Below are 13638 nucleotides of genomic sequence, written 5' to 3' on the forward strand. Positions count from 1 at the left end.
GACCACTATGGTACAACAGTAGAAGCCAAATGGGTGATGGGGCTGAACATGTTAGAGGGATTTAGTGGGGACAGGTGATCACGACCTGGAGTGGTTAGGGAACAACAGCCATGAAGACTGGGCTTTCCATATGACAAAGAGGTGAATTGGTGGAGTAGCTGTGTCCTGGGGACATGGGCAGAGAGATGGGCATAGCAAGGACTGAAGAGTGTTTGCAGCATCCTTAGCTTAAGGGTCTGTCTGACTGGAGAGGCAGGTTGGGTCCAGAGGAAACAGCTAGAAATTAATCCCGTGAAAATGCTTTGTAAGCCGCCCATGATGTCAGTGTTAGCTGCTGCTGCCTCTGTTAGGGGTTTTGAGGCTGGGAGTGGGGTTGTTGAAAAAGTGGTGTTTTAGGCTGATGGGTCTCAGGGTTATGATGTTGGATGATTTGGGGGTGGGGTGAGTGGAGGCTGGAGGCATGGAGATCTTTCAGGAGAGGATGTTCTCTCCATGACATTGTAAATGGCTAGTCTGGGGCAGGACAGCAGGAGTGGAAAGGCGTACAAGGATGTGTGGCAGAGGCTGGGGAAAGATTGCTATGATTTTACTGCCAAGGAGGGCAAAGTCAGGCAGAAATCTGTTTGGACCCATTCACATCCATAGGAAGTAAGTCAGGATGGATTGGAGGGAAGATAAGAGATTCTGTTTTTAGAATAATTGTGTCTCGTATTTATTATGTGTTTTCTATGTGCCTGAGCACAGTTCTGAGTGCTTTACATAACAGCTTTATGAACAGGTGCTGTTACTACGCCTACTTTCAAGATGAGGAAACCGAGGCAGAGATGATTGGTAACTTGCCTAAGGATCACACACTTAGTAAGTGGCAGAGAGAGCCAGGATGCAAATCTGTACAGTCTTATCTCTAGAGATTATCATACAAACTGAAGTAAGTGAGAACGAGAAAGACAAATACCATATGATATCACTTATATGTGGAATCTAAAGTATGACACAAATGAACTCATCTACAAAACAGAAACTGACTCACAGACATGGAGAACAGACTTGTGATGGCCAAGGGCAAGGGATGGAGTGGGAGTTTGGGATTAGCAGATGCAACCTATTATATATAGGATGGATAAACAACAAGGTCCTACCATATAACACAGGGAACTATAATTTCAACGTCCTGTGATAAACCATAATGGAAAAGAATATGAGAAAGAATATATATGTGTATACCTGAATCACTTTGCTTATAGCAGAAATTAACACAACATTGTAAATCAACTATACTTCAATAAAATAAATTTTAAAAAAATTTAGAAACCTCAAAAAAAAACGAGTCAAGCTCTTATCTAGGATGCTTTACTGCTTCACTGTAATAGCTACCATTTATTACAAACTGCAGTGCTGTGTTAAGCTCTTTGCGTGTATTTATCGCATTTGATTTGCATTAGAACTCTGTGAAATGAGGGTATTTCTATCATCATTTTCCAGATGTGGAAACTTGGGCACAGAAAGCCCTAGTGGCCTGCCTTAGGTCACACAGCTAAACCTTGCCTACGTTGGGGTGGCAGGTCTCCAGAAGTCAACAGTATTTATTCAACCAGGTTGTAGTATCTGCATATGCCCTTAAGACCCACTCATGAGAAGATTGAATTGATTGAAATATATTGCAATATAAATTCTTGAGAACTTTTGGATTCAGTTTACTGTCAACGTCACTCATATGGACTAGGAAGTACTCCTTTTTTATTTTTTTGGCCGTGCCACATGGCTTGTGGAATCTTAGTTCCCCGACCAGGGATTGAACCCAGGCCCACAGCAGGGAAAGCACCAAGTCTTAACCACTGGACTGCCAGGGAATCCCCGGAAGTATTCCTTTTTTAAAGGGGATAAATAATTGAAATAATAGCGTCTCCATTTACCGCTGTGCCCATTTTCATTATTTAATGCACTGTATGACTTTAAGAATAATCCTAACCACTTCATTCCCACATTCTGGCTCCTCCATTTAGATGCTCAGTCTAGTGGGCACACACAGTCTCGTCCATAGCACTTCTCATACTGTTGGTGCTCAGTAACATTTTTTTTTAACATCTTCATTGGAGTATAATTGCTTTACAATGTGTTAGTTTCTGCTGTATAACAAAGTGAGTCAGCTAAACGTGTACATATATCCCCATATCTCCTCCCTCTTGCGTCTCCCTCCCACTCTCCCTATCCCAGCCCTCTAAGTGGTCACAAAGCACCGAGCTGATCTCCCTGTGCTATGCGGCTGCTTCCCACTAGCTATCTATTTTACATTGGGTAGTGTATATAAGTCCATGCCACTCTCTCACTTCATCCCAGCTTACCCTTTCCCCTCCCCGTGTCCTCAAGTCCATTCTCTACGTCTGTGTCTTTACTCCTGTCCTGCCCCTGGGTTCTTCAGAACCTTTTTTTTTTTTTTTTTTTTTTAGATTCCATATATATGCGTTAGCATACAGTATTTGTTTTTCTCTTTCTGACTTAACTTCACTCTGTATGACAGACTCTAGGTCTGTCCACCTCACTACAAATAACTCAATTTCATTTCTTTTCATGGCTGAGTAATATTCCATTGTATATATGTGCCACATCTTCTTTATCCATTCATCTGTCAATGGACACTGAGGTTGCTTCCATGTCCTGGCTATTGTAAATAGAGCTGCAATGAACATTGTGGTACATGACTCTTTTTGAATTATGGTTTCTCGGGGTATATGCCTGGTAGTGGGATTGCTGGGTCATATGCTAATTCTATTTTTAGTTTTTTAAGGAACCTCCATACTGTTCTCCATAGTGGCTGTATCCATTTACATTCCCACCAACAGTGCAAGAGGGCCCCTTTTTCTCCACACCCTCTCCAGCATGTATTGTTTCTAGATTTTTTGATGATGGCCATTCTGACTGGTGTGAAGTGATACCTCATTGTAGTTTTGATTTACATTTCTCTCATGATTAGTGATGTTGAGCATTCTTTCATGTGTTTGTTGGCAATCTGTATATCTTCTTTGGAGAAATGTCTATTTAGGTCTTCTGCCCAGTTTTGGATTGGGTTTTTTGTTTTTTTGATATTGGGTGCTCAGTAACATTTGATGATTATGATTGAACTTACTGTTAATCTTCTGTGAATCAAGGTTGCTGAGCATCTTCTGATCTGGGGGTGTACTTTGCATGACATCATGGAGCTACAGTTGATGCCATGGTTGGAAGGTGCCCAGATGAAATATTTGTCTGAGTAACAAAGTGAAACTGAGACTGGTCATTTATACACACCTTCAGGGGGCAACTTCATCCCTTCTTTAGAGCACCTTTGGTTTGTCTCTCTCCATGGATTCTGTTTCTTCTATCTTCAAATGCCAGCAGGCCTCCTATTTTTTTTTTTTTTTTTTTTTTTAACTTTTAACCTTGTTTGACTACAGACCTATTTCTTCTGTGGTTTCTCCTGCCACAGCTCTCTAAGAAGAGGTCTACACTTGCAGCCTTTAACCTTGAAGCCAGCAGAAATTCCCACTCAACTGAAATTGGATTTTCTGTGGTGTCTTTCTAACCAAGTCTGGGGAGGCTTGGTTCGTTCCCTTTGATCTTGCTCAGCATCTGCCCTGGGACCCACCCACCTTCTCTTTGAAACGTTTTGTGTGTTGCCTGCCTTGACTCTTTAGCCTCTCCCCTTCCTTTCCGGTGGTCTCATTTTCAAAAATCTCTTTTGACTCTTTCCTACCCCCTCTTAGCTGGTAAGATCGGTACTCATTGTGTTCCTCTTTTGTCTACAAACCCTTTCCTTGGATTATTTGTTCCTGTCTTTTAACTTCACAGGTATTACTCTTCTTCCACCATCGGAATTTCCAGTCGTCAGGTGAGAAGTCCATCTACCGCCCAGGTAGCACCTGGGAGCAGGTCTCTTGCTTCTCCCTTCCCTGTCCCTTTCTGACCCTCGCTTTCTTCTTCTTTTCTTTTTTCTTTTTTTTTTTTTTTTTTTGCGGTACGCGGGCCTCTCACTGTTGTGGCCTCCCGTTGTGGAGCACAGGCTCCGGACGCGCAGGCTCAGCAGCCATGGCTCACGGGCCCAGCCGCTCCGCGGCATGTGGGATCTTCCCGGACCGGGGCACAAACCCGTGTCCCCTGCATCGGCAGGCGGACTCTCAACCACTGCACCACCAGGGAAGCCCTGACCCTCCCTTTCTATCTCCATCTCTGTCCTGAACTTGTGGAGAGGCTCCTGGTATGGCCTACTCCTGCTGCCGCCCCTTCCTCTACCTGGCTTGGATGGCTTTTGCTCTTCATTAACCCACGTCAGTTCTGTCTCTGACCTTGTATGTGTGCAGGGGGCACAAATCCCAGGCACATGAACCATTCCCCCCATGATCCTGCAGAAGTAGCTGAAAGCCCCCCAGGGGGCTCTGTTATCCTGGTGCCCCAGCCCATCTCACCCAGGTCATATGTGAGTCAACCTTTTGTATTTTTCATGGCACTCTAGCCACTAATGTGCTCTTCCTCTGGCAGTCTCAGATCTTCCTCTTTTTGTCTCAGATCCTTGCTGTGGGTTCTGTGGCTTCTGCCTACTTGAGGACCAGAGCTTTTCACTGGTTTCCGTGAATCCAGTTGACCTCTGGTATCTCACTGTGCATGAGTGTCTCCGTGGCATATATCTCTGGTACATGTCTGTCTTTTCTTTCTCTTCTGATATTGTGAAAATCCAGCCCACTTCTTTTTCTTTAGCCTAAAGCTAAACCTTGTATCTTTGTTTCATTATTCTGACATTGAACACTGTGTACTTTAAGCTCTGGAGTGTAAGGACTGTGTGTCCTATTTATGTGGATTTTCTCCCAGCACCTAACAGTGCTTTTGTAGATCACAAGTAATGAACAGATACTTGCCTTCATGCTACAGATGCATGCGTACACAAATGAATGAATGAATTGGCTGCTGTGAATTTTCTAAGGTTCAAGTTTCATATTCAGAGTCTATAGTTTATATCTTTAAACTAGTTTCCTATGTAGGAAACCTCTCTAGGCATTAGGTTGATCAGGCTGCAACCCAACGTAGGCCAGGAAATCTCATGATCTGATCATTAAAATAAGATTTTCATTTTCTGCCTTATTATTTGAAACTTATAGATAGTCCTTTTTTGATGACCATCACCATATACGGAGAATTGCATAGAAGTAACTGAATTCACAAAGTTTTAAGAAAAAGCCAAGTTAATCATGATCATGTACGTTTTGCTTAAAGAGTGACAGCCCAGTAGTTTTTTTTTAATAGTGTAAGATTTTGTTTTTGTTGTTTCTAGACTGGGTGTCAGCATGTCAGTATCATTGCAATGGCCCATGTTCAGAGTGGAAACTTGACCCCGCTGTGTGTTTAACTCAGAGAAGTCCATGGCATCCAGCAAGTCTTGGCTTGCATACCAAGGGTGACCCTCAGGATTAATTGAGGGTTGCAGAAAATAACTTAATTTTCTAGATGAACTTGAAAAACTTTAAAAAGCACTCTCTGCCCATAAATAGCTGGGCAGCTTTGTCCTATTTTTATTGTCGAGTACACAGAAGATGGAAATCAATATTGGAAGAAATCCTTATCTCGCCTAAGAAAAAGATCACATTCAACACGATTTTCATTTTTCTTGGCAGGCTCTTCTCAACCATCTGTGAGTCCAGGGGAACTGTCTCCACCATCCATTCATCCAGCAAAATCAGAGTTAATTGTCAGTGTCGGCGATGAGATTAGGCTGTTATGCACCGACCCAGGATTTGTCAAGTGGACGTTTGAGATTCTCGGTCAGTTGAGAGAGAAAACATACCCAGAATGGATCACCAAGAAAGCAGAGGCCACAAATACAGGCAATTACACGTGCACCAATGAAGGCGGCTTGAGCGGTTCCATTTATGTGTTTGTTAGAGGTAAATGCTCAGCTTTCTTTGATGCTATACTTAGACAACTTTATATCCTGTCCTTAATTAGGGATGACATATAGATGGCTGAGTCATGGATAAAATATTACTGGCTGGGTCTAGGAAGCATAAATCAAAAATTTTTATTGTTAGTTTCCCCCGTCTTTTGATACATAGTGGCTTTGGGTATGACTCCAGCTGAAGGTCTGCAAGGCTGTGATACTCTTCCTAATGAGATTACAATATGGTTTAGCCCATTTGTCCTGGTGATGTGAGTAAACCCTGAGAATAAATTAGGCCCTTTGGGAAGGTGGCATTTTAATGCCTTGAGATTCCAGATACTCCCACTTAGTAAAAACATTTCAGGGAACTAAAGGCCTCTAAAGGCCTAAACAGACCAAAGCTTCAAATGAATTGACCCACTTTTAGGGAGTAAATTCCAGAAAAATAACTCAGTTGGCTAAGCACCCCCTGTCCTTCCTAGGTTCTTAATAGAAGTCAGCTCATTCATTTAAAAAATTGTGACCTCTTAGAAACAAAAGGAAAATGTGATGGTTGGATTTCTGTACCTCATCTCATGTGATGAATGCAGTGATTCATCTGTGTTTGTGCTTTTAATATCCTTGTCAGGAGGAGATTTCCTAGGGGGCTAGGGGCAGGGATAACAGAGGAGTCTCTTTTTGCTGATGTAAAAACTGAAGCATTTAAAGCTTAAGACACATACCCACATTATAGGAGGAGAAATAGTTTCAGTTCTAGTCCTGGGTTTGTTTCTGGCCTGGGGTCGTCCTTGCAACCTCATGCATGGTATTGTGGAAGAGGACCGAATAAACTTATCCTAGATTGTGGATCTGAGCCACCCCTAGAGTCACAGTTCCTTATGGCAACACTTGGATAAGATCGCCTGCTCTGTCTTCCTTATGTAATTGTTATCAGGGAGACAAAATTGTGCAAATTCTAGTTCTGTCAAGGGTTAGTAAAATTGACTCTCATGTTCTCTGTACAGAAGGTTGCCGTGAAACTGACGCTGCCTCTCCTTAGTTTATCTTTTACTCTTTCCTGGGTGGGTCGCTGCAAAGAAAGATGCGTTGAAAAGCCACAGCTAGCCTCCGGGTATGGTTCCATAATTGTTGAGGCAACCATGTTCTGTTCTTTTACATTCAAGAAGGTACTCTGTAATTTCCAGGTAGTAATGAAGTATCATTCTGCTTATTAATAGGATGGGTAGACAGCTGAATGAATAGGGAAACTGCTGCATTAGCCAAATCAGTCTCACAGAGCTCACAGATTTTCTTGATGGGGGAAGTCATCCCCAATAACTTAGAACTATACTTAATTATTACCAATTTAAGATGTTTGGATGCTTAAGTAATTTGTCTTAAACAGCAATGAAGGAAATTGGGGCATTGCTGTAGGAACTATGACTCAAGTGACTTAGAAAGAATAGATGGAAAATTAACCAGCTATAGCCTCGAACCATATTTCAGGCATTATGAGATAATTTGTTTGCAGAATAACTTAGTAAGGCTGGGAGGTGCATAATTTGTTTTGGAAAACTCTTTGAAAATTGGTCAAAATTATATGATAAGTATATTTCAATTGTGTCATTGATTTTTGTGGAACATCCGATTTACAGATGGAAAGGACAATTAAAAAACATTTTAAGTGTAATCTGTTGGCCCAACCCTGTATCTGTGTTATCTTTACGCAGTAGAGGCGGCAGCATATTGTGTATACAGAATGAGGTTTGTATTTGCTTATATGAGGTCCCAGTCGACCGGAGGCTTTCCCAGTCCATGCCTGGTGTCCTGGCATAATTATTAAGAGTACCCCTTTCAGTCACAAGTATCCTGGTTTGGACAATCAAGTATTTGCCATAGCATTTCTGAAACTCATAAGCTCCCCGTTTGCATATCAATTTATTTGATTTCTAGAAGTTCTATTTATACATATCTTTCAAGGAATATGAATAGAGAGAGGCCCACATGTTATTTATACTGTGTGGCTTCCTGATAGTTTTCTAGATTCTATTCAGAATCTGGAGGATCCTGGAGATTGGGAACTCTGGAAAGAGGCCCACGCAGAGGGGTTAGGGTTTTGTAGGAATGAAAACACTAAATGACAATTTTATGATGATTCAGTTTTGTTCATTTTCCGTCTTAATTGTACTCTAGTGTTACTTATAAGCTGATTGAAATTTATCTTAATGAAGAAAGAATTGTGTGGAAAGTCCCTGTGCTCAGGGTGTTCACCTGGTTGTTCTTAGGAACTTTCTGAAACCCGTGTTGTTACAAACAATGGAGATGCTGGTAATTCTCTCACTTTATAAGGAAAAACATCTGGACCCCTCCAGCTCATTCTCCACATTGATGTACTCTGCACTGTAACTACTGATTATCATCCAAGCTTCAGGCTGACCCATGAGGTTCCCATATTCCTTTCTTCTTAGCACATCTTGAGTACTGATAACATGGGCTAGTCCCCTTTTTAAACATTTCTTATTTTTTTCCCTTTCCTCTCATTGAATACCCTCACATGTCTCCTAGATCGTGGTCATTTTGCCTCCCTCTAAACCTCTATGTTCTTCTATTCATAGACTCTTTCCCATGCCTCTCCCTTAGTCTTGGAGGTGTAGTGTACATATTTGACTTTGAAGTCAAGCACACTTGGGGACAAATGAGGCAAGTTATTGTATCACCAGAGGGAAATTATTTCACCTTTCTGAACTAAATAGGTCTTCTTACTTGTTAAATAGATTTTTAAAAAAACATACGATTAATTCGGAAACTGGTACAACATGGAAGTATATTTGGACACTTTTCAAAAAAGTGATAAAGGCTCATGCAAAAGTAGAAGTTGTGTCAATTAGATAAGATCAAAACAAATTCCAGATTGGACAGTAGGTGGGAAAGTCCTGAACAAGGTATAATTCCACTTTTTCCCACCCTATTAGATACCATCAGGCTGGCTTATTCTTGGCCCAGTTTCTTTGGAGTGTTACCTGCTGTAGAAAAAAAGTAATTATTACAATAAAATATTCCCAGAGCTTTAAGAGTTCAAATTGTTGTATCAGTCAGACCTGGCTTTGAGTTCTGTCTTGCCATTTCTGGCCTGTGTCACTTAAGGAGAGTTACTGTTTTTGAGACTTCAGTTTATCGATAAAATGGTGATAATGATAGCGCCTGTCGCATAGGGGTGTATTGAGGATTAAATGAGAGTGAGAAGTATGTAATGGTCCAGGCTTAGTGCCTGACACATGGGAAGTGTTTACTAAGTGCTAACTCTTCCTTATTAGTATGATTCAGATAAATTCTACTTTTGTTTGCAAAGAATAAAGTCAGCAGCCATTTGGGCCATTAGGGATTGTTGTTATGAGCGGCAATGTTTTAGATTTTTATAAAATGTTTTCAGTGTCTGTGACCAGCCATTCAAACTACTGGTTGTTGATATGCTGTAGATCCTGAGAAGCTTTTCCTGGTTGAGCTTCCCTTGTACGGGAAGGAAGGCAACGACACACTGGTCCGCTGTCCTCTGACAGACCCAGAGGTGACCAATTACTCCCTCACGGGGTGCGAGGGGAAACCTCTTCCCAAGGACTTGACATTTGTCGCTGACCCCAAGGCCGGCATCACTATCAGAAACGTGAAGCGCGAGTATCATCGGCTCTGTCTACACTGCTCGGCGAACCAGAAGGGCAAGTCCGTGCTGTCGAAGAAATTCACCCTGAAAGTGAGGGCAGGTACGGGCCCTTGTTTGCTTTCTTCTGGGAGTTGGAGCATCCTTTGATCTAAAAGAAGACTTCTCTCTTCTCACTGGTCCAACTTAGTATGTCACTCAGGTAGCTTCTCGGATCGTTTCCCCCAGCCTCAAAATAATGCCGGCTGCTTGTGAATATCTTATTTCACAGTCTCCATCCCGTGTGTTGGGTCCATGACCACCTCCAGCTGGGTGTGTCTACCAGGGATGGGCATTCAGGTGGTCCTGGGGACAGTCTTTAAACCTACTGACATCAGGACATCCCAAAGTTTCATAATTGCACAAACTGTTCCTTCCAAGAGAAACTCATTGGGAAGCCTTAGTTACACTGAAAAGATCAGCATACAGATTTTTCATTCCTTGATTTACTATTGATCTATAAATTGACTTCCTCCTCAGCTATTTAATTTTTTTTTTTCTTTCGGTACGCGGGCCTCTCACTGTTGTGGTCTCTCCCGTTGCAGAGCACAGGCTCCAGACGCGCAGGCCCAGCGGCCATGGCTCACGGGCCCAGCCGCTCCGCGGCATGTGGGATCTTCCCGGACTGGGGCACGAACCTGCGTCCCCTGCATCGGCAGGTGGACTCTCAACCACTGTGCCACCAGGGAAGCCCTCAGCTATTTAATTTTAATACTTTCTCAAACTATTCACAATCTGAGGAGGAAAGTACCAGCTGACTTTGGACCTTGTTATTAATGTGGCATTATGTAGAATATTTTGATAGCTGGAAGATGCCCAGATTTTTGTATTTCAGAGGTCATCTAACTCAATGCCAGTTGGCATTTAGCTATTGAGTAATTTTTATTAAGGCTTTTGGAAAAGGATGCTCTTTGGAATTAAGGAAAGTTTGATTATTGAAAACCTGTGATTTTAAGAAATAAGACGTTATTTTTACATCACATGGGAAAGATGCCTGTTTGGTTAAAAGAATATAATTAGTTGGTGGTCACATTCTCATGAAACCAGCAAGTCAAATAAAGATGAAGGCAGCTTCACTATGCCAGGGCTTCTACCTATTTCAAAATAGCATTGCTCAGGATTATTATAATCTCAAAGTAGACAGTCTATCTTTTTCACTTGGTGTTAATGAAGTTACTTGAGGGATGTCCGATTTAATTGCTGATGTCTTCAAATATACAAGTAATACAGATCGGTTAGTACCATACTTTATATCTTATTTAAAAGACCACAAAGTGAGCTGGGCACAGCTGAGGAAAAATGGTAAGTTAAAACGTTATGCTATACTACAGCCAGTTATTTGAGGGCCACGTTTCGTTTTATTCTAGCCATCAGAGCTGTGCCTGTTGTGTCTGTGTCCAAAGCCAGCTATCTTCTCAGGGAAGGGGAAGAATTTGCAGTGATGTGCTTGATAAAAGACGTGTCTAGCTCTGTGGACTCAATGTGGATAAGGGAAAACAGCCAGGTGAGTGGATTGTTTTCTCCATTGGCCTCAATGTATCATTCGTGGGAGAGTTGAAGGTTTTTCTTTAAAAGAGTCTATTTTTTTAAAAATTTATTTTCTTGAAGTAGAGTTGATTTACAATGTGGTGTTAATTTCTGCTGTACAGCAAAGTGATTCAGTTATACACACATACATACATTCTTTTACATATTCTAGAAAAGTCTGTTAATTGTCCTGGGGATGGCTCAGCTGGTGTGTCTGTCAGAGGTGGAACTGTCTGGAGTGTGTACAGATGTGTATTTACCCATTTCATTGCACCATATGTAGATGTGTACATTCATTATGAGTAACAAAGAAATGTCATTTTGTACATTTATTTTGAGAAAGTCGTAGAGAAAACTTCAGACTTGTTATTACTCCATGCTGTTTCTTTGAATGACTTCCGTGGGGGGAAAAAATTAATGGTTCAGTGAGTAACTACCTTGATTTTTAAAGCTACTATGGCAACTATTCAGGCCAGATTATTTAAAATATTGGGGAAAGTTGCCAGTTTTTTTCCTTCCATATTTAAAACATAAATCAATGGTCTCAGATGTTAGCCAAGAAGCCCTTCCCTCTGCCACAGAGAGAGCTATCCATTTGAGAGATTTCTTTTTGTATGGATCTGATTTCCTCCTTTGAGGCTGCTTACCCGAGATCAGGTTGCTAATGGTTTTCTATTTGTTTTAGTCGCTATTAATAAAATGTTTGTCATCAATCTGAAACATTTGGACACGTTTAGGTTATCATTCATTTAACAAATGCATATTGAATGTCTACTGTATGTCAGATACCGTGTTAGGCATATCTTAAAATTAAATAAATTTTAGCCAGTTATATTTGAAGGTTTTTCTCCCTCTCTAATACTCATATTAATAACAAGGTCTTTAAAATGTCCAGTTTCCCTAATATTTTACCTTAAGATTCCCATTGACTGAGTTTTTAATAATTTTTGTTTGAATGATCTTGGCCAACTAGTTAATTTGCTATCGTGGTAGTTTTTCTTTAGTACACACATGCGTATTACATTGGAAGAAAGGAAATACTGTCTTTTCATCCTCCTCTTCCTCTTCTTCCACCTCATGCTCTGTATCCAACATTGGCAATTTCATGCCTGTTTAGAGAATCCTTTGCTAAACAAGTAACTATGGTGATTAGCAAAATGCAAACCATTATAATGGCGTTCATGTAGACCTGTGATGGATGATACCTTGCTAAGTGAAGCCTGCCATTAACAGGAGAATGGAACCAGTGGGTCAGAGAAACAAGTCCTATCATAAAACCAATAGCTTACATATGAATTTTTGACTAACCTTATAGAACACAGTCCCATATTAATTGCCTTTCTATGATCCTTGATTTCAGATGAGAGAACAATTTACGGTGTGTGTAACTGAGCCTCTACAATAACTTGAAAATTAGCCTTTTTGAGATGAAAATTAAATTGCCCCAGGCAGTTGTGTTCTGAACCACTTTTTCCCAGGAGTCCTGCATGCCAGTCCCAATTAATCCACTGGCGCTGGTAGATAAGCCTGCAGTGTTGGGAACTCTCTGGGGAAATCGCAGTGAGCACCTCCAAGGGTTAAGGAAAAGCAAATCACGTGCAAACAATATGTAATGTGTGACTGGCAGATGGGGCTCATGGCTGTATGCCAGGGTTCATCCATGAATCTTTTATTGATATCCTTTGGCTTAATTTGGAATACCTAGCACTGTTAATAGCACTATCAAATTCTTTAAAAATCCATAGTATTTGATCTGGATCATTTAGAATAAGTTTAACTCACAATGAAATTTAGGGTAAAACAACTCTTGTAGTATTTTTGCAGCTGTTTGTTTTAAAACGTAAGAGAGTCTTGGAGTTTATTCAACACTGTGAATCTTGGTTAGCTTTTCTAAGGCTTCTAAACCCTCATATTTTTGCTTGCTTTTATTATGATCTTTGACAGTATCCTAAATTATGGCCTTCGGGTTTGGGTGTTGATGTTGTATCAATTATTAACAAACTATTCCTTCTAGCACCAATGTATTCATTGTCCTGTTTAGCTCCCTAAACAGGGACTACTGGGCTCTTGCAGGAACTAGAAGGAAGATACCGGGAATCTAGAATATAGTCTGTGACCTGTCCATTGTCACTCTGCCTTTGCTGAGGAGAAGTCTGTACGATGGACTGGAAGAGGCCAGAGAAAAATGTCACTTCCCCTTTGTCTCTTCTTAACAATTACTCTTAGGCAGGAAAATGTCAGCTTTCTGCCAATTATTAGAAGAATCTCTTAGAAGGGATTATCTTCAAATCGACATAGTGCTCCAAACCGGAAAGGCCTTTAAAGATTATTCTCTCATTGCCTTTTAGAAACAAAAGCTGAGACCATAGTGGCATCCTTGACTTGGCCAAGATCTCACAGTTAGTTAACCAAGCAGGTTTCTCTTCTTTTTAATTCCAAAACATTCAACTTTGGCAGTCAGCTTTTATGTATGCTTATCTTAGTGAAAAAATTTCCAAAAATATAATAACATGAGAAAAAAAGAAATAGCTATAAT

The 13638-nt window shown here is 40.9% G+C and overlaps 1 protein-coding gene across 8 annotated transcripts in view; it reads left to right on the top strand.

Moving 5' to 3' along the window:
* Window positions 1–13638, top strand: part of KIT (KIT proto-oncogene, receptor tyrosine kinase) — a gene marked incomplete at both ends in the record, with an annotated part of 85387 nt that overhangs the window by 32892 nt on the left and 38857 nt on the right. For all 8 annotated transcript variants that reach the window (XM_079698341.1, XM_079698334.1, XM_079698337.1 and 5 more), the window contains 3 exons: window positions 5640–5909; window positions 9358–9639; window positions 10943–11079. In XM_079698341.1, the coding sequence (XP_079554467.1) occupies window positions 5640–5909; window positions 9358–9639; window positions 10943–11079 (689 nt within the window). The remainder of the gene's footprint in view (window positions 1–5639; window positions 5910–9357; window positions 9640–10942; window positions 11080–13638) is intronic.

The sequence above is a fragment of the Hyperoodon ampullatus genome, assembly GCF_949752795.1.
Source record: "Hyperoodon ampullatus genome assembly, chromosome: 1".
Lineage (NCBI taxonomy): Eukaryota > Metazoa > Chordata > Mammalia > Artiodactyla > Ziphiidae > Hyperoodon > Hyperoodon ampullatus.